General features: G+C 48.3%; 2 protein-coding genes and 1 long non-coding RNA gene across 4 annotated transcripts; 2 read left to right on the top strand and 1 right to left on the bottom strand.

Moving 5' to 3' along the window:
* Window positions 1-1,126: 1,126 nt before the first annotated feature.
* Window positions 1,127-17,098, bottom strand: KCTD2 (potassium channel tetramerization domain containing 2). Its single transcript, XM_039476430.2, has 6 exons — window positions 16,564-17,098; window positions 14,847-14,955; window positions 10,657-10,748; window positions 6,409-6,504; window positions 3,229-3,354; window positions 1,127-2,147 (listed from the first exon to the last, which is right to left on the bottom strand). Exons 1-6 carry the CDS (start codon window positions 16,900-16,902, stop codon window positions 2,118-2,120), a joined length of 792 nt encoding a protein of 263 aa, XP_039332364.1. The 5' UTR covers window positions 16,903-17,098; the 3' UTR covers window positions 1,127-2,117.
* On the top strand, window positions 11,891-12,335 carry LOC141581898 (uncharacterized). The gene is made up of 2 exons (XR_012514715.1): window positions 11,891-11,942; window positions 12,259-12,335. It is a non-coding gene; the product is annotated as an uncharacterized LOC141581898 (long non-coding RNA).
* A 51-nt stretch (window positions 17,099-17,149) lies between the features above and the next one.
* Window positions 17,150-23,837, top strand: ATP5PD (ATP synthase peripheral stalk subunit d). Of its 2 annotated transcripts, none has more exons than XM_003931747.4 (6): window positions 17,150-17,252; window positions 18,287-18,417; window positions 19,606-19,702; window positions 22,183-22,254; window positions 23,125-23,187; window positions 23,634-23,837. In XM_003931747.4, the coding sequence occupies exons 2-6, from the start codon at window positions 18,296-18,298 to the stop codon at window positions 23,763-23,765; spliced, it is 486 nt and encodes a 161-aa protein (XP_003931796.1). In that variant the 5' UTR covers window positions 17,150-17,252; window positions 18,287-18,295; the 3' UTR covers window positions 23,766-23,837. The 2 variants fall into 2 exon arrangements, with proteins under 2 accessions (XP_003931796.1, XP_074245049.1); XM_074388948.1 differs by lacking the exon at window positions 17,150-17,252 and adding an exon at window positions 17,545-17,643.
* The last annotated feature ends 486 nt before the right edge of the window (window positions 23,838-24,323 follow it).

Genomic DNA, 24,323 nt, shown 5'->3' with positions numbered 1-24,323 from the left:
TCACTCCCATTGCCCGGAGCAGGTGGCTCAGGGCTCAATTGCAGTCTTTTCACCGGGGCAAATGTGGAATCCGAGAAGAGGAAGGAAGGAAACGGCGCCCTTAGGAGGTGCTGGACATTGGTGTCTGCCCGCCAGGCCTCCTTGCTGAACCTGGTGAGAAAGCTGGGGTTGGGACTAGAAGCCCCAGCCCGCGCTGATCATCAGGCATGTCCCAGGAAAGCAGACAGGCACAAGACCCCAGTGGAAGCTGCTTTCCTCCTGTCGGTCTGACGTTACTCACTGGACCTGGCCAAGGAGCACCCACCTCTTCCGAAGTCCCCCCTCCTCGGCTCAGAGCAGTCCTTCCCGCAATTGCTACTTTCCTTGGCTACATCTAAATCACTAAATCTTTTTTTTTTTTTTTTTTCCTGAAAGATAGGACTGGATGGATGCCTGTGACTCTTTTGAAGGGGTGGCTGCTTTTACTGAGGGTGGCAGTTCATCTAACATTTTACAGCTGTAAAACGTGGCGCACAGGTGTGTAGACACTGATGTGTCAGCAGAAACCCCTGTATACCGGGTTCTGTGCTATGCTACAGATACAGAGGAACAAGGAGAGTGAGGATCCTAGGGAGAAGTTAAGCCATCTGGGCATGGTTAGGTCAGAAGCTAAAGACGTTTGGCATAGTCATTTCCAGAAATTACTACCCAGACGCACCTGGCAAGCAGGTGCGCTGTGGAACAGAGGACATAGCCTCTGAAGGTGGGCAGGAGAGCCTGGCTCGAGGCAGCTTTCACAAGAGCAGTTCCAGAGCCCCTTCCCCTTCTCCATGCCATCTGCTATGCTACTGAAAGTTATCGAGGTCAGACAGGGTCCCCTGGCTTCACTGCATTCCACGACTGCTCAGCAAGACCCGGACGCTCGGAGAGAAAAGTGTGGACACAAACTCTGCAGACACAGCCCGAAGGAGAGCGCTGCCACCCTGGATCCTTGCCAGCATGGCACTCCAGAAAAGGAAGTAATGGTGAGGGAAGGTCAGACACACAAGGGGTCCTCAGGCTGTCTAGCACACATATACACACCACTGGGGACAGCACAGAGGGAAGCAGGTTTGTCAAGGTCAGAAGCCAAGAAGAGACACAAATATTGCACATTCAGTCAAGGCATTTCCAAGAGACAGTCACAGAAATAACAACTCTTTGAGATAAAACAGCGTAACACATTTGGCAACTTTCAAAGAAACAGCCTTCCCCACCCCAAGCCATCAAAAGGTCCGTTAAGTCCCTTCATCTTTGGTCCAGTTGAAAAAGCCAGGGAAGGTAACAGGGTCAATGGGGACGAGAGGCTGCAGGCGCAGTTCCGCCAGCTCCCACAGCTCCCACAGCTCCTGCTTGGCTGGCTGACTCAGGGCAGGAAGCTGCCTGTCTCAAACCTCCTACTGGAGGGAAAGCAAGCTCTCCAGAGGGTCCTGGCTGCTGGAGAAAACTGAGGCAAAGCTGCACGTGGCAGCAGCTGAGAGCCCCAAATCCAGAGAAATGATCAATACAATAAAGGACACCCCATTCTCCCTTTCCTTGGAGGCTCTATTGATGGGAATGTGGTGTGCTATGGCATCTCTATGCTTTACCTAAAACCTCAATTCGACAAATTGCAGCTAGAACCCTTTGCATCTGCTGCAGGTCTTTGAGGGCGCACAGGAGGGGCGGTGTTCCAAAGCAGCTGCTAACGTCCAATGTGGCACACATAGGGTGAAACCATGGCACAGGGCAGGAACAATCCTCTTTCCTTTGCTCCACCTTCCTAAAAGTGCAGGCGGTTTCTCTCATCCCCCAGATTCCCAAAAGGCTCTGAACGGGAACCCAGCCCAGCTGCTGTTGTAAAGATCTGTTCTAATACTGGCTAAGAAAATGAAAACGGGTTTCTGAAAAGGTATTCTGCAGCCAGAAGTCGCATCTGTCTTCAGAGTCCTGCGGGTGGCGAGGGAGTTCCTTTAGTTTTGACCAGAACACTTCTTCACAGGGGGCCAGGCTCAGCTGTGCTTTGCAGTGGTTCAGTCACTGGACAGGAGTGAGGTTTCACTTCACAGAGGGGCTCTGCTGACTGCTCTCCTGAAGGTCTGGAGTTTCGGGGTCTTAGTTTACATTCGTGATCCTCTCTCCTGCAGAATCTGAAAGTTGGAGACGGGGGAGAGGCTGAAGCAGCTGAGGAAAAGAGAGAGACGTCGGGGGCTGCCTTCCACTGGACCCGGTGAGCGGCATGACAGTCTTGTCATCCCGGGAAGCAAGCAGGGGTGCAGCCTCAGCCTCACCCACAGTGCTTTGGTGCAAAACACCCTCTTGCTGGACACAGCTGGGTCTGAAGCCTATGCGCTGTGGAACCAAAGCTTTGCCAGCCTAAAGGGAGTGGTTCCAGTTTACCTGGTATCCGCCATTTAGAAGCTGCGTGTCTCTTGTGTGCGCGTGTGTGTCTGTGTGTATGTGGGGGATGCATGGTGGAGGGAAAAGAAACACTGTCAAACAATTTCCCAGGAACTTAAGGAAGGTAAAGGTCACAAAGGTAAGAAAACACCCTTTTTCTCCTGAGGCAGTGAAAAAACAAGTTTTAAAGAATAAAGGCGGCCGGGCGCAGTGGCTCAAGCCTGTAATCCCAGCACTTTGGGAGGCCGAGGCGGATGGATCACGAGGTCAAGAGATCAAGACCATCCTGGTCAACATGGTGAAACCCCGTCTCTACTAAAAATACAAAAAAAATCAGCTGGGCATGGTGGCGCATGCCTATAATCCCAGCTACTCAGGGGGCTGAGGCAGGAGAATTGCCTGAACCCAGGAGGTGGAGGTTGCAGTGAGCCGAGATCGCGCCATTGCACTCCAGCCTGGGTAACAAGAGCGAAATTCCGTCTCAAAAAAAAAAAAAAGAAAAAAAAGAATAAAGGCAAAATAGTTTCCAAGTCTGAGTTCAGAATTCCTACCCTCCAGTAATTAATGGTAACCAGCTTTTCTTTTCATTGATTTGGCAGAGGATGGAGAAAGCCTATCCTTTTTAGGTTCCTATTTCCTAACTAAAAACCCATCAGTGCTCTGTAAATCCCAATTTCAATTACACAGTCAAAAACAACAAAATGAGGGGAAAACACCACGCTGGCTCTAGAAGACCCAGGGAAGAAGTGAGGAGCAAGAGTTCAGGAAAATGCCATGGAGGGGCCTCGAACAAGCAGGCCACAGGCAGCTGCCCGGGGAGGGGTTCCTTACCTTCGCCTTTTCGCTCGGCTCTATGACGATGCCATTGGTAGAGTTATTTAGTTCTCTGGAGACAACACAGAGGAATTCTGCCTGATCCTCATTGCCATAGTTATAGGAAGATCCGATGCTGATGAGCTGATGAGCCAAGAATACAGTGAACATGCACAAAGCGATCTTTTTTTTTTTTTTTTTTTTTTTTTTTTTTTTGAGACGGAGTTTCGCTCTTGTTGCCCAGGCTGGAGTGCAATGGCATGATCTCGGCTCACCGCAACCTCCGCCTCCTGGGTTCAGGCAATTCTCCTGCCTCAGCCTCCTGAGTAGCTGGGATTACAGGCACGCACCACCATGCCCAGCTAATTTTTTGTATTTTTAGTAGAGACGGGGTTTCACTATGTTGACCAGGATGGTCTCGATCTCTTGACCTCGTGATCCACCCACCTCGGCCTCCCAAAGTGCTGGGATTACAGGCTTGAGCCACCGCGCCCGGCTGCACAAAGCGATCTTAACACAGTAAAGTGCTACACAAATCAACCCTCCTCCGACCGAACTTTTGTTTTACTTCTCAAAGGATAAAGAATTCTCTGGGACCACCAAAGCCCCAGGGTGTAAATGGGCCTGTTCTTCATCAGGGCATCCTCAGTGAGGCTTCCCCGGGGAAAAAGTACGAGCTCCAGCACTGTCCCTTCACCCAATCTCTGAAGTCCCCCTATAGGCAGCGGCCGGCCGGATTAACACACCCACACTCCCTTCATCACAGCAAGGGCAGAGACAACACATCTGTGAACAAAATGGACACGTGCTTCAGTCACACAAAGAGCTGGCTCCTCTTTCAGCAGAAGCTGTAGACAGGAGACTGGTACTCAGAAGGCTCTGGAAAGTACCAATTGAATCACTGATCAGCTACTGGAAGTCATATGGTGCTGGTACTTTTTTTTTTCCAGACAAGGTCTTGCTCTGTCACCCAAGCTGGAGTGCAATGGTGCAATCACAGCTCACTGCAGCCTCCACCTCCTGGGCTCAAGTGATCCTCCCACCTCAGCCTCCTGAGTAGCTGGGACTACAGGTGTGTGCCACCATGCCTGGCTAATTTTATTTTTCATAAAGAAGGGGTGGGGTCTCACTATGTTGCCCAGTCTGGCCTCTGAACTCAAGGACTCAAGCGATCCTCCCACCATGGCCTCCCAAAGTGCTGAGATTACAGGTGTGAGCCACCGCGTAGTACTTTTAACCTTTTTGGAGAATGAAATTCAGTATTTAATTCTAAATGGGGCCGGGCGCGGTGGCTCACGCCTATAATCCCAGCACTTTGGGAGGCCGAGGCGGGTGGATCACAAGGTCAAGAGATTGAGACCATCCTGGTCAACATGGTGAAACCCTGTCTCTACTAAAAATACAAAAATTAGCTGGGCATGGTGGTGAGTGCCTGTAGTCCCAGCTACTCGGGAGGCTGAGGCAGAAGAATTGCTTGAACCCAGGAGGCAGAGGTTGCAGTGAGCTGAGATTGTACCATTGCACTCCAGCCTGGGTAACAAGAGTGAAACTCTGTCTTAAAAAAAAAAAAAAAAGAAAAATTCTAAAGGGGAAATATACATGCAGGGGAGCAGCTCAGGCAGAGAGTGAGGGCATCCCAGTGAGCAGGTGAGGCGTCATGTGGGCAGCACGGCTGACTGTGGTAGGATGGGGCTCAGGGTGCTTCCGCCTGGCTGAAACTAACTTCCTCATCCAGAAGGGAGGCAATGAGAACACCCTCCGTCCTCCCACAGGACGGTAATAAGATGAGAAATGTAACAAGAAATTATTCATTAGTTTCACAAAGAATAATTTTTAAAAAATCATTTGCTTAAGACCTCGTATCAGGAAAAATACTTCTGCAGTGGAGGGCATTAAACTCTTGGCAACGTTTTACAACCCATGCCCAGTGAGAACCAAGCTGACAGCACAGGCAGAGTGGATTCCGTGGTGGAAGCTAAACGTGAGGAATAATCAGCACTGTCTCTGAAGACGGAGACGGCTTTGCACTTGATCTGTAAGATCATACCATTAATGCAAAGTGTGAGTTTTCTTTTAGAAGGTAAGCATCTGGGCCGGGCGCGGTGGCTCAAGCTTGTAATCCCAGCACTTTGGGAGGCCGAGGCGGGTGGATCACGAGGTCGAGAGATCGAGACCATCCTGGTCAACATGGTGAAACCCCGTCTCTACTAAAAATACAAAACATTAGCTGGGCATGGTGGCACGTGCCTGTAATCCCAGCTACTCAGGAGGCTGAGGCAGGAGAATTGCCTGAACCCAGGAGGCGGAGGTTGCGGTGAGCCGAGATCGCGCCATTGCACTCCAGCCTGGGTAACAAGAGTGAAACTCCGTCTCAAAAAAAAAAAAAAAAAAAAAAAAAAAAAAAAAGGTAAGCATCTGGTGAGACAGCTGCTGACCTCTTAAAACTCTACACGTAAGTAGGCATAATCCATATAAAATCATATTTACTCTATTTGCTCTGGCCTTCCTGTGTTTTGAAGGCAACAAGACAACTGAACAAGTCTGCCATCTAATGGAGGAAGACAGTGAAGCTCCTGCTGCCAGCTTTGTTTTGATAGCTTATTCGTGAACTCGAAGTGGGGAGCAATGGGGGAAACGGCCACACCACACTTCCCACGGTGCCCGAGCCCTTCCTAGCACAGCTGTTCACCAAGCTCTTCGTGGCGGATTACACAGACATTCAGAACCAGAAAGTTCTGATCCTGGGAAAAGAAATGGAAGGCTTGTTGTCGAATCCCAGTCTCCTTTAGGGACTCATTCTAGAATCCCTGTGAGGCAACACAAACCAAAGGGAGGCACTTTGAAGCCTCAAGTGCTCGCTGACTCCCCTGCAAAGTCTGGGTGTGAAGCTAAGACATGAAGCTTCTCTGTTCCCCCAAATCCTCGTGTGCCACGGAGCAGCAGCACCACCGCATCTCTATTCCCTACTCCTCATGTGCCACTGACCAGCAGTGCCCACTGAATCTCTGTTCCCCCAACTCCTCACATACCACTGACCAGCAGTGCCCACCGAATGGCTCTTTGTCCATGTTTTGGAAAAGAATCCCACGTGGCTCTACCCATCTCCCAGGGTTATTAATTGGCCATCTACAGTGATTGTTCGAAGAGCTGCAGAACTCCTGAAGGGGGTCTGGGGTGGCTGCTCTGTAAGAGATGTACCTGTTCGAATTTCCACCCGTCGGACATCGTGGAGACCATCTGTGTGAGCTCCTCTTCTTGACACTGCAGGACTCTGTACACATGTTTCACGGGGCCCTGCAACAACCAGGCACAGACTGAGAACATCAAAGGCACCACAGTTTGCAGGTGCCCCGAGGGGGCTCTTCAAATGAATCAACATTGAAAAGGAGTTTGCTTGGAAATCTTTTCTTGGAAGCCACCCACTGTCCCCTTTTACAAATAGTACTATGGCGTTTCTATTCCCCACCCCCACTTTAAAAAATGTTTTTCTTTTTAAATGACCACAAGCCAGGATACTGTGGCTTTTCAATAAAAACTTATCCAAGGAAAGAAAGAAAAAAAAGGTAAAATAATTCTAACTTCAGAGGGATGAATGATTGAGCAACTATGCTGACAAACTTAGATTTAATGCATTTCCCCAAGTCAAAAATAAGATAAAATTAGTATTATTATTATTAGTTTTTTTTTTTTTTTTTGAGACGGAGTTTCGCTCGTTACCCAGGCTGGAGTGCAATGGCGCATCTCGGCTCACGGCAACCTCCGCCTCCTGGGTTCAGGCAATTCTCCTGCCTCAGCCTCCTGAGTAGCTGGGATTACAGGCACGAGCCACCATGCCCGGCTAATTTTTTGTATTTTTAGTAGAGACGGGGTTTCACCATGTTGACCAGGATGGTCTCGATCTCTCGACCTCGTAATCTACCCGCCTCGGCCTCCCAAAGTGCTGGGATTACAGGCTTGAGCCACCGCGCCCGGCCCAATTGTTTTATAGTACAAAATGTAGAGTGTCACAAAAGATCTGGGACGTTGGCCACAGTTGTCAAAGTCCCAGTTATTTAAGATGCCATTATATTGCCTCTTTTTTTTCTCTCTTCCAAAGTAAACCACTGGTGCTCTCAAATGCACCAAGAGCAATCACCTGCAAAAAATGCTATCATAAGAAATAGAAGGCTGGGTATGGTGGTTCATGCCTGTAATTCCAGCACTTCAGGAGGCTGAGGCGGGTGGATCACCTGAGGTGAGGAGTTCGAGACCAGCCTGGCCAACACAGGGAAATCCTGTCCCTAGTAAAAATACAAAAATTAGCCGGGCATGGTGGTGCACTCTGTAATTCCAGCTACTCAAGAGGCTGAGGCAGGAGAAGTGCTTGAACCCAGGAGGCAGAGGCTGCAGTAAGCTGAGATTGCACCACTGCATTCCAGCCTGGGCAACACAGCGAGACTCCATCTCAAAAAAAAAAAAAAAGGAAAAAGAAAGAGGAAAGTAGTTAGGTGGCAGCCACTAACAGCTAAGAACAAAGATGGGGTCGAGGCCCACATCTTGGGCTTGGCTTGAATGCTGCATGTGTGAAGGACTACAGGTAAGTTCAAAGAGATAACGTGTTTGAAAATCCACACACACAAAATAAAATAAAAAAAGGAAACAAAATGAAAATCCACACATGGCCAACCGTATCTTACAGCCATGTATGATAAGTGCCAAAGAGGGTGTCTTTGAACAACATCAAATTCGTTTTCAGTTTCACTACATAAAAAGGACAGATGGAAAGATCAGCTAAGATCAAAAGGTCTTGACATTCCTAGAACAAAAAAGCTTCCAAAGGGGTATGAATCCACAAGGCTTCAGAATCTACAAGACAAATTAATTTAATTGTGGTCACCAAATAGAAATCTTATAATGCTCTCTAGGAATTAGCTGATGATGAAGAAGGGAGAATGTTCAGGTACCACGATTTGAATCATTTCAAATTACAAAATTCATGGTATCATCAAAATTTACAGTAAGCAGTCATTTTTTAGAATGTGGAAAATTGAAGATAAGACTAGATTACCAAAATGTCTAAACTATTAAATATCTACAATAAAATAAGCTGGGCATGGTGGTGCGTGCCTGTAATCCCAGCTACTCAGGAGGCTGAGGCAGGAGAATTGCCTGAACCCAGGAGGCGGAGGTTGCGATGAGCTGAGATCGCGCCATTAAACTCCAGCCTAGATAACAAGAGCGAAAGTCTGCCTCAAAAAAAAAAAAAAAAAAAAAAGCCGGGCGCGGTGGCTCAAGCCTGTAATCCCAGCACTTTGGGGGGCTGAGGCGGGTGGATCACGAGGTCGAGAGATCGAGACCATCCTGGTCAACATGGTGAAACCCCGTCTCTACTAAAAATACAAAAAAATTAGCTGGGCATGGTGGCACGTGCCTGTAATCCCAGCAACTCAGGAGGCTGAGGCAGGAGAATTGCCTCAACCCAGGAGGCGGAGGTTGCGGTGAGCCAAGATCGTGCCATCACACTCCAGCCTGGGTAACAAGAATGAAACTCCGTCTCAAAAAAAAAAAAAAAAAAAAAATCTACAAGATACCACATAAATTTAAGATACCAAAGAGACTGGTGACAGTGGATCACATTTCAAGTAATAATCTGCAAACCAACTACAAAGCCACCTTTGAACATCAAAAAGGAGCCTTTCAGCTGTAAGCCAGATGGAAGAAAACTAAATGAATAAAAGCCCTTCTCTTCACCTTTGCAAACTGCTGGAGAAAGTGGATAGGAGAGTTAATTTTTCATCATTAGTGTCAGTTACTCATCCACATATTCCATTTAGAGCCAGAAAACTTTTTTTTTTTTTTGAGATGGAGTCTCACTCTGTTGCCCAAGCTGGAGTACAGTAGTAGCATCTCAGTTCACTGCAACCTCCGCTATCTTGGTTCAAGTGGTTCTCCTGCTTCAGCCTCCAGAGTAGCTGGAATTACAGGCGTCTGCTACCACATCCGGCCAATTTTTGGTAGAGATGGGGTTTCACCATGCTGGCTGGCTGGTCTTGAACTTCTGACATCAAGTGATCCACTCGCCTCAGCCTCTCAGAGTGCTGGGATTAGAGGCGTGAGCCACCGCACCTGGCCTAGAGCCAGAAAACTTTGAAACATGAAGTCTAACACAAAAAGGACAGGTATTATTTTTTACTTTTATAAAGAAACTTATGCCAGGCATGGTGGCTCATGCCTGTAATCCTAGCACCTTGGGAGGCCCAGCTGGGTGGATCACTTGAGTTCAAGGAGTTTAAGACCAGCCTGGCCAATACGGCGAAACTCCATCTCTACGCACTCCAGCCTGGGTCACAGACCGAGACTTTGTCTCAAAAAAGAAAAAACTTAAAGAAACATACGGCCTTCTTAACGGCTGGAAAATTCTGTGCTGCAACAGATTACACTTAAAGCATCTAACACCAGTATCTGATAGGGTAAGAAGCAATTATGCTACAAGACAGGTAGCCATGGTGGAGTAAGACTCTGCCCTCTCTTACTGTTAACTCTGTAGCTGCAGTTTCTTTCTTTTTTCTTTTCTAATTTTCCCAAGACCTCTTAATTCCAAAGTTGCAGTTTCTTAAAACAGAGTTTAAACGCGTAAAAGAGAGGGTCTATTTTTCTGGCTAGACTTCAACCTTCTTGAGGGCAAGGACTTTCAATTACTTACAGAGTCCCAAGGGCCTAATAGAAGCTATTATGGCCATTCAAACACATGATGAATGGCAAGATGTAAAATAGGTATGCCCTAACACCTTTCCTCTAACTAGGTGGGCAAATTCCCTTTCACTCTTGTTACTCTGAGTTAGTATAAAAATCAAGGCCAGGCGCAGTTCACACCTGTAATCCCAGTACCTTGGGAGGACAAGGTGGGTGGACTACTTGAGTCCAGGAGTTTGAGATCAGCCTGGTCAACAAAGCGAAACCTCCTCTCTACCAAAAATACAAAAAATTAGCCAGGCATGGTGGCTTGTACCTGTAGTCCCACCTACTCGGGAGGCTGTTGTGGGAGAATCACTTGAGCCTGCAAAGTAGGAGCTGTATGTGACTCCATTACGTGCTAAAGGCTTGTCTCCATAGAGAGTGGCCAACAGGTGGAACCAAGACTTCTCCAGTCTTTAGGAGGGAGACATGCTCAGTCAGAGAGCATAGGTTGTGGACCTTAAGTGCCCTGGGTGCCGCCTCCTGCCATCTGGTGAGCAGTCACAATCTTCTCATTCTACTGGGACATAGACCTATTCTGTTTCCTTTGTTGTTTCTTCTTTCCTGTTTTCTGCTGTGCAGTTTGGCTGAGTGTGCATTCCCTGCATTGCGAACAGACAGTGCCCCACACAGACCTCTAGCTCTAAGGGGAAAGGCATCCTTTTTCAATCACAGACAACCGACGGAGGGCCGCTTGAGACATCCCCCACTTAACAGTTCCAAACACATTACTTGTGAAGTTCTGTTCTCATTGTCCCGTATCCTTTCCTTAACCAGCCGCACAAGGGACGCGATGTTGTAAAACTCCGCTTCCTCTAGCACACCTGGAACAAGGACCAAACCGCAGTCAGACAGGTGTGTGAGTTTGCCAGGAAAACACCAAGGAGAGGTTGAAGGTTACATGCTTGCTAAAAACTGCTTTATTTATCTATTTACTTACTTACTTACTTATTTTTTGAGACAGAGTCTCACTCTGTCACCCAGGCTGGAGTGCCATGGTGGGATCTCGGCTCACTGCAACCTCCGCCTCCTGGGTTCAAACGATTCTCCTGCCTCAGCCTCCCGAGTAAGAGGGAATACAGGTGCGGGCCACGACGTCAGGCTAATTTTTGTATGCTTTTTCCCCCCAGATGGAGTTTCACTCTTGTTGCCCAGACTGGAGTACAATGACGTGATCTCGGCTCACCATAGCCTCCACCTACTGGGTTCAGGCGATCCTCCTGCCTTAGCCTCCCGAGTAGCTGGGAGTACAGGTGCCCGCCACCAGCTAATTTTTTTTAAAATTTTTAGTAGAGACGGGGTTTCATCATGTTGGCCAGGCTGGTCTCAAACTCCTGACCGCAGGTGATCTGCCCATCTCAACCTGCCAAAGTGCTAGGATTACAGGCATGAGCCACAGCTCCTGGCCTAAAAATGGCATTATTTAAATGCAAATCTAATCTCTCTCCCTCTGCCTAGGAAATCTCTCTTTGCTATTTTCAGTATGCCCATGACCTTTTCTCCAACATAAATTAGTCAAACACCAGGGTATGCTCTGCTTACTCCATTTCAACCCTCCTTCCTCTACCTGGCACCTGCCCATTAGCTGCAGGATACCTTTCCCATATGTCACTTAGTTCCTGGAGCTAGTCATGTTGGACACCTCCTGAACTGGATATTTATGCCCAATTTGCCCTTAAGAAAACTGGAGTAGTGTGGGTGCAGGTGTGTGCACAAATTTATGTGGACCAAAATTAATAGGATGCTAATCATTTAAACAACATAAGCCGGGAGCGGTGGCACACACCTGTAATCCCAGCACTTTGGGAGGCCGAGGCGTGTGGATCACAAGGTCAGAAGTTCAAGACCAGCCTGGCCAACATGGTGAAACCCCGTCTCTTTTCAAAAAAATATATAAATAAATAAATAAACAAACAACATAAAAGGCACTCATTGAAAGACTCCCATGCTAAATTAATTCAAAGGCCTTAGGACAACTATGAGATGTGTGATCACACAGGAACAAATTTGCTATAAAGGTTATTACTGGCCGGGCGCGGTGGCTCAAGCCTGTAATCCCAGCACTTTGGGAGGCCGAGGCGGGTGGATCACGAGGTCAAGAGATCGAGACCATCCTGGTCAACATGGTGAAACCCCGTCTCTACTAAAAATACAAAAAATTAGCTGGGCATGGTGGTGTGTGCCTGTAATCCCAGCTACTCAGGAGGCTGAGGCAGGAGAATTGCCTGAACCCAGGAGGCGGAGGTTGCGGTGAGCCGAGATCGCGCCATTGCACTCCAGCCTGGGTAACAAGAGCGAAACTCCGTCTCAAAAAAAAAAAAAAAAAAAAAAAAGGTTATTACTAGGACAACAAAATAAGCTGTATATAAAAGTATCAATATTAGGCCGGGCGCGGTGGCTCAAGCCTGTAATCCCAGCACTTTGGGAGGCCGAGGCGGGTGGATCACGAGGTCGAGAGATGGAGACCATCCTGGTCAACATGGTGAAACCCCGTCTCTACTAAAAATACAAAAAATTAGCTGGGCATGGTGGCGCGTGCCTGTAATCCCAGCTACTCAGGAGGCTGAGGCAGGAGAATTGCCTGAACCCAGGAGGCGGAGGTTGCAGTGAGCCGAGATCGCGCCATTGCACTCCAGCCTGGGTAACAAGAGCGGAACTCCGTCTCAAAAAAAAAAAAAAAAAAAAAGTATCAATATTAAATTTCCTGAGTTTGATAACTGTACTGTTTGTGGTTATATAAGAGAATATCCTAGTTCTTGAGAAATCATACAAATATTAAGGGGTGAAATCTGCAATTTATTCTTAAATGGTTTAGAAATAAGACTTGTGGGGGGGAAAAAAAAAAAAAAACAAAACTTGTAGGCCGGGCATGGTGGCTTACGTCTATAATCCTAGGACTTTGGGAGGCCGAAGTGGGTGGATCACCTGAGGTCAAGAGTTCAAGACCAGCCTGGTCAACATGGTGAAACCCCATCTTTAAAGAAAAAAGGATTGTGGTTGGAGAGGCAAGAGGATGGGGGAGGACGAGGGAAAAAGAGAGGATGAAGGACAATGCAAATATGATTTTTTTTTTTTGAGACGGAGTTTCGCTCTTGTTACCTAGGCTGGAGTGCAATGGCGCGATCTCGGCTCACCGCAACCTCCGCCTCCTGGGTTCAGGCAATTCTCCTGCCTCAGCCTCCTGAGTAGCTGGGATTACAGGCACGCGCCACCATGCCCAGCTAATTTTTTGTATTTTTACTAGAGACGGGGTTTCACCATGTTGACCAGGATGGTCTCGATCTCTCGACCTCGTGATCCACCCGCCTCAGCCTCCCAAAGTGCTGGGATTACAGGCTTGAGCCACCGCGCCCGGCGAGACTCAGACTTTTAAAAAAACAAACAAACAAAATCTCCCCAAACCCCAAAAATGACAAAAATAACATTGAAAATTGGTTAATCTGGGATAAAGGGAGTTCTCTGTGTTATTCTTACTCTTTTCTCTAAGTTTTGAATTACTTCAAACTACAGTTTTTTAATTAAAGGCATTAGAAAAGATACTTAACTAAAAGAGGATAATTGAATTGTTTGTAATACAAAGGATAGATGCTTGAGGGGATGGATACTTCACTTTCCATGATATACTTATTTCACACAGCATGCTTGTATCACAACATCTCAGGTCGGGCACGTGGGCTCAGGCCTGTAATCCCAGCACTCTGGGAGACCGAGGTGGGTGCATCACCTGAGGTCAGAAATTGGAGACCAGCCTGGCCAACATGGTGAAACCCTGTCTCTATTAAAAATACAAAAAATTAGCCAGGCATGGTGGCGCACGCCTATAGTCCCAGCTACTTGGGGGGGGCTGAGGCAGGAGAATTTCTTGAACCCGGAGGCAGAGGTTGCAGTGAGCTGACATCATGCCAGTGCACTCCAGCCTGGGCAACAGAGGGAGAGTCCATCTCAAAAAGAAAAGAAAAGAAAAGTCTTACATACTCCATAAATATATATACACCTACTATGTACCCCCCAAAATTAAAATTTTTTTTTAAAAAAGAAAGAAGACTGCCCACGAGTTGGTAATTGTTGAAGCTGGGTAGTGGATGCACGGATTTCACTGTACTATTCCCATTACTTTTGTATGCATTTGAAATACTGTTTAAAAACAGACATTTAAAAAAACCAGAGAGGGCAATTCCTCTTTTTACTGGCTGAAACAGAGTTGTTTTGCAGTCACTTCATTAACTACTACAGCCATTACAAGCTTTCTTACTCAGAGCCAAAGCTCCCAGATCAGGGTGCCCTGGATTTATGGACAGTCCCCTTTACAACTGAATGCCTTCAGTGGGACCATGCCAAGCCTTGTAGAAAGTGGACTAGACCCACTTACAGTCCCAATGCCCTACAAACCAAAAGATGAGGCAACTGATGATACACCTGACAATGAACTAGAGAATGAATTAGGTCAGCTGCAAGCATTTACAGGGAAGCATGAGGCCAGAGTCTTAAAAGAAATGAGGCCAAGCCTTTATCATTTTTGTACAACTGCGAGTTCAAACCAAAGTTGAAACTATAAATAGCTGAATGTCAGAGATGTCTTGGTTCTTCAGACTAGAGACACTCACTGGTAGCAAACAAATAAATGTAAAAAAAAGGATCATGACAATTTTAGAGATTTGGAAAGAACTCCTGAAGTTATCCGCAAAGCTGAGGTACCTATCTTCCTGCTCACCAAGAAGCTGAACAGAGCCTAAGAAGGCTTCCTTAAACATGACTCCCTCGGACAAGCCTGGTAACTGAAGGCTTCCTGTGCAGTTTCATAAACCCGAAACTATACCTGCACGTGAGCTTGATGAAACTCTCAAACGAAATTTAAATCAGTAGAACAACTTTAAAGATTCGACTTGAATTTTGAAAACCCCCAATACAAACAGTCCTCTTACCTTCTTCTGCCAACTCCTTAGTAATGATGAGTTTCCCATGGCGGAGGTAGTTCAGGATAGGACCAAAGTAGGTGGGGTCCCTGTCAATCAGATATGCCCCCGTCTCATCCTGCCAACCGAACACAAGGGTATCATTGTAGAGCTTTGAGGAGCATTTTAAACAAAGGCAGCAGAGGGTTTCATCATCTTTGTCAGCGCCCCAAGACAACAATTCATTCAATCAGCTAAAAAAATTTTAGTGATGGTAAGTTTTGCTACCCATTTGCTTATCACAAACTATTGGTAAGAAAGCCGGCTTTATATATCTTGTACATGAACATCATCTTAGGGTGTTACAGACACACAGTGATACTCATTTAGGTGTTTACTTACTGGCTGGAATTCGAAAATCTTTGCCTGGACAATAATTACAATGCCAAACATTGTTCTGTAGACTGTCTGTTATTAAGAAAGGGGGAAAATGTCATAGCTGTGTAATTGAAGTCTTTGCTTGAGATGGACATTCTGACTTCTCCACTGCCCCTGAACTGCATTCCTAATTCTAAGAAAACCTCTGTGTAGCTGGCAATGCTCCAGAGCTCAAGGCCAACATCAGTGGGAGTTTGCACTGCCAGCTGTAATCTCACACACCCCAGCTCTGTGCCCAGAGGAAGCTTGGTACTGCCAGGACTTGGCTCTGAGAAGCTTTAATCCTACTCATCTTTACAGTAAAAGGAACAAGAAGAAACTGCTTCTATTACCACAAGGAGGATATAGGGTAGATAAAAATAATTCCTTTATCAGCAAGGGTTTTGAAATCTCTTTAAAGTTAGGGCAGGATAGGTTTCCATCAATCTGAGATTTCTTAGAGGAGAGATGGAAGAGGAATAAACAAAAACAACGAATGTTTATGCAACCCCAGCTCGGTTTCGAGGGGTGACCACCTGAGTGCTATATGAGAACTTGAAGGTGAACACATAAAGTCAAAAAGAAATTGACACAGTTCAAACTGGAAATGACTTAAGTGTCTTGTCATCTCTCAACCCTTTGGTTAGCAGCCATGCATCTTGCCCACCACCACTCTTGAGATTTTCATTTTCCTTCTGTCTTAGCCGGTTAGCCTAGATTTGCAGCGGCAAACGGTAACCTCTTTCCAAAAAACGCATTTGATCTAAATATGGACCTAAACCAGTGACTGTTACCAGATAAAAGTTCTTCGACCAGGACTATAGGAAAGCAGTGTGATATCACAAGAAGCACTTCCTGCAGCTGTCGAAGCCCAACTTGGCAGAGGGGTCCGAGAGGAAGTCTGAGAAAGCCACAAGGATGGCTGAGCTCACCCTGACCCAGTTCTGGATGCATCTGGCACCGGCAGTGGGGGGCCGAAGAAGAGCCAAGGAAAACTCAGGCAGATCTCAGTGGGATGTCAGGGGCAGAGAACATGGAGAAGGGGTGTGGAGTGCGTTCTCGTGGGTGCGGGTGGGCGCAGTGTGGGAAGGAGTCTCAGAGAACGAAGGGCGGGGTCAGGGAGAAAGCCGGAGTGTGCCTGAACATGGGAGAGAATGGGAAGAGGGAGGTCCCTCTGAGGTCCCTGCGCTTAGCGTGGAAGGCAGGGGGAGGAGGGGATCCAGGCCTGAGGGGACTGCCTGTGAGGACCCTGTCTCAGGCCTCTGGGGACGGATCTAGGAGAAATGACGGGGTTCGAAGGCCCGGGGGCGCGCCCGAGGGCGGGGCACACCTTGTCTGAGTCCAGCTCCGGGTCCTCCTGGCAGCAGAGGCGGCAGAGGAAAGACTTGGGCTCCCGGCCTAACGTCTGTCTGGTGGTCACGAAGTAGGTGCCTCCCACGTTCAGCCTGACCCAGCGGGCCGCGCCGCCGCCCCCTGCCCGCTCGGGGGGTCCGGGACCGGGCTCCAGTGGCTGCGCGACGGCGGCGGCCGGGCGGCCGTGCCCGCGGGGCGTGGGGCCAGCCGGGCGTGGGCTGGGAGGCCCGCGGACTGGGCCGCCTCCGTCGCCCACCCCGCTCCCACCGCCCCCTCCCAGCCCCGCCATCGCCGGGTCCAGCTGCAGCTCCGCCATCTTGGGCTGCCGCCGCCGCCGCTGCCGCCGTCGTCGTCGTCGCCGCTGCCCGCGCGCAAGCCGGGCCGGCCCATTTCTCGGCAGGGAGAGCCGGGCCGGCCCATCGGCGGGGGTGGGGCGGGGGGAGAGGGACGGGAGCGCCCCCAACCAGCGCCCGGGGACCCGCGCGGCGGAGGCGCTGTGCCCGCCCCCGGGGCGAGACTTCCGAAACCAGCCCTCATTTCTATTGGCTGATCTGCGAAACAAGGCCCACCCCCTTGGCTTTGGAGTTGGCTGAGGGAAGACCTTCCGGTGACCCACTTCCGTTACTTGTTGCTGTGGACCTTAGGCCGCAGGGATAGGTGGTGAAGGTGAGTGGGGCTTCGGGCGTTGGATCCCATCCCTGGAGTTCTCCTTTGCTCTGCCACCTCCAAACCTCACCTCGTCAGGGACGCCAGGCCCTTGGGTTGCCCCGCTGGCAGAGTGTCCTTTGTATAGCTGCCGCGCCTCTCCTCGCTATCCCTTTCTCACCCCTCCCGGGCGCGGGGTCACCTGGGCCCGGCTGTGTCCTGGGCGCCGCTGATTTAGGCTTTGCCATAAGTCGTGTCTCGTGCAGTCCGCTCCCAGCGCAGCAGACTTCGATAGTCTTCTGGGGGGACTGTGGAAAGGTTACGCAGAAGGTGTTAACTTGCCTAGGGACGCTCAGCGGGCTGCGGGGCTGCGCACTTCCTCTCCCTCCGGCGGCTTCCAGGATTCGAACGGGTAGAGCGTTCAGGGCTCCTCAAATGCAGGATTCAGTTACTCATTCAGGAAAGATTTATTGTGCGTCTCCTATGCGCATGACCTGTTCTAGGTGCTCGGGATTAAGCAATAGATTTTCTTCTTTTTCAGACGGAGTTTCGCTCATGTTGCCCAGGCTGTAGTGCTGTGGCGCGATCTCCGCTCACTACAACCTCTGCCTCCCAGGTTCAAGCGATTCTCCTGCCTCAACCTCCCCAGTAGCTGGGATTACAGGCACGCGCCACCACTCCCGGCTAATTTTGTATTTTTAGTAGACATGGTGTTTCTCCATATTGGTCAGGCTGGTCTCGAACTCCTGACCCCAGATGATCCACCCGACTGGGCCACCCGAAGTGCTAGGATTACAGGCGTGAGCCGCCTCACCTGGCCTTTTATTTGTTTAAGTCAGAGTCTCACTCTGTTGCCAGGCTGGAGTGCAGTGGTGTGATCTCGGCTCACTGCAACCTCCGCCTCCCGAGGTCAAGTGATTCTTGTGAAGGCTTGGATGTTTCTAAGATTTAAAGGATTCTCTCTAAGAGCTCTTATTTTGATACTTATTATTTTTTTCCTAACTGAAAATTCACCTCATAAAAAAAGCCTTGTTTTGATCTGACTTATTTTTCAGGATCCCAAGATGGCTGGGCGAAAACTTGCTCTAAAAACCATTGACTGGATAGCTTTTTGGGAGATCATACCCCCAAACCAAAAGGCCGTTGCTAATACCCTGAAATCCTGGAATGAGATCCTCACCTCCAGGTCAGTATGTTTCTGAGAGAGAACCCCATACTTGCCACTGGATCTAGAAAGAAAACAGTATTGGCTGGGCGCGGTTGCTCATGCTTGTAATCCCAGCACTTTGGGAGGCCAAGGCGGGCAGATCACAAGGTGAAGAGATCGAGACCATCCTGGCCAACATGGTGAAACCCTGACTCTACTAAAAATACAAAAAAGTTAGCCAGGTGTGGTGGCATGTGCCTGTGGTCCTAGCTACTCGGAAGGCTGAGGTGGAAGAATCGCTTGAACCCAGGAGGCGGAGGTTGCAGTGAGCCGAGATTGCGTCACTGCACTCCAGCGACAGAGCAAGGCTCTGCCTCAAAAAAAAAAAAAAAAAAAGAAAGAAAGAAAACAGTATTAAGGAATTACAAGCCGCGCACAGTGGCTCAAGCCTGTAATCCCAGCACTTTGGGAGGCCGAGGCGGGTGGATCACGAGGTCAAGAGATCGAGACCATTCTGGTCAACATGGTGAAACCCCGTGTCTACTAAAAATACAAAAATAAATTAGCTGGGCGCGTGCCTGTAATCCCAGCTACTCAGGAGGCTGAGGCAGGAGAATTGCCTGAACCCAGGAGGCGGAGGTTGTGGTGAGCCGAGATCGCGCCATTGCACTCCAGCCTGGGTAACAAGAGCGAAACTCTGTCTCAAAAAAAAAACACACACACACACAAGGAATTACAAATGAGTTCTTGATGCCCTTCTGACAACATATAAAGAAATTCTTGCTTTCTTTTTTTTTTGCAGACAGAGTTTCACTCTTGTTGCCCAGGCTGGAGTGCAATGGTATATAATCTTAGCTCACCACCACTTCTGCCTCCCAGGTTCAAGCAATTCTGCCTCAGCCTCCTGAGTAGCTGGGGTCACAGGCATGGGCCACCATGACCAGCTAAGTTTTTTGTATTTTTAGTGGAGATGGGGTTTTTGTGGGTTTCTTCATGTTGCTCAGGGTGGTCTCGAACTCCGGATCTCAGGTGATCTGCCTGCCTCGGCCTTCCAAAGGGCCAGGATTACAGGTGTGAGCCACCATGCTTGGCCAATCCTTGCATTTTCATGATGATCCTAGGAGAGGAAAGTGTGATAACTCTCCAGGCCATAGAAAGAAGGGATGGGAAATAGTGAATTTTCTACTGCTTATAAACAATCCTAACTTTGCCTTTCCTTGTGAGCAGGTTGGCTGCTTTACCTGAGAATCCACCATCTATTGACTGGGCTTACTACAAGGCCAATGTGGCCAAGGCAGGCTTGGTGGATGACTTTGAGAAGAAGGTAAGACTTCCAGACCTCTAAAACACTGAGCTTGTAATATGCTCGTGTGTTGTGGGGAGCAGGAATGTGAATAGTTACATACGCAGCATGACAGTCAGACCCTTAAGGAAGCTTAGGAAAAATGAGTATGGCCAAAGGCCTTGTGGTAGATTTAACTGTAAATAGGCGCAGGTATTTAGGCTCTGTCCATTCAGCAGTACAGTGTAGCCTTAATCTGGGAGCCAGAGGGCTTTCTGATTAGAACGGGAGTTTTGACCTGCTCTGTTTCTGACCTGGGCTGTTTCACACCCTCCTTAGGCAACCTGGTGGGCTCCTGCTCCCCGGAGGTCACCATATTGATGCCGAACTTAGTGCAGACACCCGAACAATATAATGCACTAAGCCTAGAACTCCTGGGCTCAAGCGGTCCTCCCGCCTCAGCCTTCCGAGTAGCTGGGACTATAGGCATGCGCCACCACGCCCCAGAGGGCTCTCAAGTTAAATGTTTGCCCACCTCTTGGGTTCCTTTTAGCTTCCTACCTGTCTCCCTTTGGAACAAACTAATGTTTCTTCCACTCTTTTCCTGTCCTTTTTCTTTTCTTTTCTTTTTTTTTTTTTTGGAGATAGAGTCTTGCTCTGTTGCCCAGGCTGGAGTGCAGTGGCGTGATCTCAGCTCACTGCAACCTCTGCCTCCCAAGTTGAAGCGATTCTCCTGCCTCAGCCTCCTAAGTAGCTGGAACTAAAGGTATACACCACCACACCCAGCTAATTTTTGGTATTTTTAGTAGAGACCGGGTTTCACCATGTTGGCCAGGCTGGTCTCAAACTCCTAACCTCAAGTGATCTGCCTGCCTCAGCCTCCCACAGTGCTAGGATCACAGATTTGAGCCACTGCACCCAGCCTCCTGTTTGTTTTTTTGAGACAGGGTCTGGCTCTGTTGCCTGGGCTGGAGTGCAGTGGTGCAATCTTGACTCACTACAGCCTTTGCCTCCCAAGCTCAAGCCATCCTTTTACCTTAGCCTCCTGAGTAGCTGGTGCATGCCGCCACCACACCTGACCAATTTTCGTAGTTTTTTCTTTTTTGGTAAAGACAGGGTTTTGCCATGTTGCCCAGGCTGGTCTCAAACTCCTGGGCTCAGGTGATCCACTTCTCTACTCTTTTTTTTTTTTTGAGACGGAGTTTTGCTCTTGTTATCCAGGCTGGAGTGCAATGGCACGATCTCAGCTCACCGCAACCTCCGCCTCCCGGGTTCAGGCAATTCTCCTGCCTCAGCCTTCTGAGTAGCTGGGATTATAGGCACGTGCCACCATGCCCAGCTAATTTTTTGTATTTTTAGTAGACATGGGGTTTCACCATGTTGACCAGGATGGTCTCGATCTCTCGACCTTGTGATCCACCCGCCTCGGCCTCCCAAAGTGCTGGGATTACAGGCTTGAGCCACTGCACCCGGCCTTTTTTTTTTTTTTGAGTTAGAGTTTCACTGTCATTCAGATTGGAGGTAGTGGTGCCATCTCAGCTCACGGCAACCTCTTTCTCCCAGGCTGAAGGCATTCTCCCACCTCAGCCTCCCAAGTAACTAGGACCACAGCGCCACCATGCCCAGCTAATTTTTTGTATTTTTGGTGGAGACAGGGTTTTGCCATGTTGCCCAGGCTGGTCTTGAATTCGTGAGCTCAGGCGATCCACCCTCCTTAGCCTCCCAAAGTGCTTGTAGTACAGGTGTGAGCCACCACGCCCAGTCTCTGCTCTCTCTCTCTTTTTTTTTTTTTTTTTTTTTTTTTTGAGACGGAGTTTCACTCTTGTCACCCAGGCTGGAGTGCAATGGCGTGATCTCGGCTCACCGCAACCTCCGCCTCCTGGGTTCAGGCAATTCTCCTGCCTCAACCTCCTGAGTAGCTGGGATTACAGGCTTGAGCCACCGCGCCCAGCCTCTGCTCTCTTTTTAACTGTCCCTTATAGCTGTGATTTCTCATCCACCTATCCTCCTCTGATGTTTACACAAGTCTCAATATCCAGAGTTCATTTGCTTATTCATTCAAAGATGCTTATGGAGGGCCTGCTCTGTGCCAGGCAGTGTTAAGTGCTGGAGCCATAACACTAGGGAGTTTTCTAAGGAGACCAGCCATTATGCAGTGCTGCTTCCACCAGTCAGCCCTCTAGGATTTCATGCAGAAGAGAAATCAGAATTTTTTTTTACAATTCAAGGTGCTAAGACGTCATTTATTTTGGTCATCAATTCCAGCTGTCCTTTTCAGCTGAAGAAAATGAAGCTCATTGTAATAAAGAATTGTCTAGGGTTCCTAGTTTGTGATAGGGCTGAGGAGACCCTTGAGTTCTTGTTCCCAGTCTAATATTCTTTCCACTACAATACTTGAGATGCATGCTGGTATCCGATTGGGACACAGTGTGTCTTTCAATATGGTCTATAAGGATTAGTAGCTTCCAGCCCTTTGGGCTCCTGGGTGTGTTGGCGATGACTCACTGTCCTTGTGTTTGTAGTTTAATGCCTTGAAGGTTCCTATGCCAGAGGATCCATATACTGCCCTGGTGGATGCTGAAGAAAAAGAAGATGTAAGTAGTTAAGGCTCTTGCTTATTCCAAAATTCTCTTGATCCTGGCAGCTCTATATTATAGCTAGGTTAAGGTGGAGTGAGTTAAATGGAGAAAGAGTTAACAGCCGTAAAAAGAAATGGCTTGTCAGTAAATGCAGCGACATGGACGAATTTCAAAATAATTATGCTGAGTGAAAGAAGCTAACAAGAAAAAGAAGAGTACAGCATATGATTCCATCTTTATAAAACTCAATTCCACAGAAAACTGAAGTTAAAAAAAAAAAAATTCTAGAAAATGTATTTAATCTACAGTGGCTGCCAGGGATGGTTGAGAGGAGACTGCTGGTTTCACAGGTGGATACAGACATCCAAGCTTGGCAAAGGGTGTTCTTTAAGTATTTGCATTTTCTCATACTTCAGATACACCTCAACAAAGCTGTTGAAAACAAGGAGATGGAATTAGAAAATATGTCCAAGTACTATTCAGATACCTAATTGTTTGCTTGAAAGTGCTGAAGGCCAAACTTTGGAACTCGGTGGCTTCACCAAAGAGAAGTCTGGCTAGGTGCTCAGGTGGCTTGTCCTGACCATTCAGTGGCTGGGCCCTATGAAAACAGACATTCTGTACGTCTTCTGGGTGAGGAACTTGGAGAAGCAGCCCGGTGCTGCCATCCTAAGCTGGTTTCTTGTATGGGCTTCTGTGTGAGTGTTAGGAAAAGCTGTGGGTTGCCTCTCAGAGTGAGCGCCCCCGAGTGGTTCGGGTAACCACGGATTCTCCGTAGAGCAATGGGAAAGCAGGAGTGGGCCCTGGGAGGACTCCTGCCTTAGCAGCCGCTAGAGTAGAAGGCAGCCTGGTTTCAGAACTGAATTTCTTTTTTTTTTCTTAAAGGCGAAGTATTATGCTGAGTGCGTGTCTCTCTCAAAGGCCAGGGTTGTAGAATATGAGAAACAGGTAAGGACAACGGGCAGCCATTGCCTATAATACTATTTTTTTTTTTTTTTGAGATGGAGTTTCGCTCTTGTTACCCAGGCTGGAGTGCAATGGCGCAATCTCGGCTCATCACAAACTCCGCCTCCTGGGTTCAGGCAATTCTCCTGCCTCAGCCTCCCGAGTAGCTGGGATTACAGGCACGCCCCACCATGCCCAGCTAATGTTTTGTATTTTTAGTAGAGACGGGGTTTCACCATGTTGACCAGGATGGCCTCGATCTCTTGACCTTGTGATCCGCCCGCCTCGGCCTCCCAAAGTGCTGGGATTACAGGCTTGAGCCACTGCGCCCGGCTATAATACCATTTCTTTCATGACCACACATCTTTCACCTGGTGGCAGGAGTCCGCCTTGGATATTCTGCTTTCCATCTCTGTTTACTTTAACTAACACATTTCCCCTCTTTCCAGCTGGAGAAGTATAAGAACTTAATTCCATTTGAACAGATGACCGTTGAGGACTTGAACGAAGCTTTCCCAGAAACCAAATTGGACAAGAAAAAGTATCCCTTTTGGCCTCACCAACCAATTGAGAATTTATAAAGTTGAGTCCAGGAGGAGGCTCTGGCCCTTATATTACACATTCTGGACATTAAAAATAAAAGTAATTATATAGTTCTGGGTATGTCTTCTACTCTGTGGGTGAGATAGTTAAGCCTCTCTTCTGAGGTGGCCTCACTGGATTTGGGTTTTGTTAAAATGGAAATGTGAGCCAAGAGAGGTTTGTTGGGCTGGTTGTCTGATAGACTATGTAGGCGCCACTTACGGAGGCCCCAGGACTACTGAAATGGCAATAAATTTAACACCAGGGCCTGTGGCAGTTTATTTCACTGCGATGTGATAAGGGGTTGTTATCTGCTGATTCTCTTCAACTTCCTCTTCGCTTTCAAACCCCCTGGTTCCAAGGGAGTGCTCCTGCTTGTCATTACTAAGTCACAAGAACAGCTGGTCCAAATGGCTAGCTGTAAGAGCAGGTGTTTACTTTTCTGTGCTCCAGCTTTTGAACATGAAAGTGGTATTAGGAGAGGAAACTTTGGCCGGGCGCGGTGGCTTACACCTGTAATCCCAGCGCTTTGGGAGACTCAGGCAGGCGGATCACCT

Source organism: Saimiri boliviensis, chromosome 17, assembly GCF_048565385.1.
Source record: "Saimiri boliviensis isolate mSaiBol1 chromosome 17, mSaiBol1.pri, whole genome shotgun sequence".
Lineage (NCBI taxonomy): Eukaryota > Metazoa > Chordata > Mammalia > Primates > Cebidae > Saimiri > Saimiri boliviensis.
The sequence above is the reverse complement of the archived record's forward strand: the minus strand, read 5'-3'. Positions and strand labels throughout refer to the sequence as shown.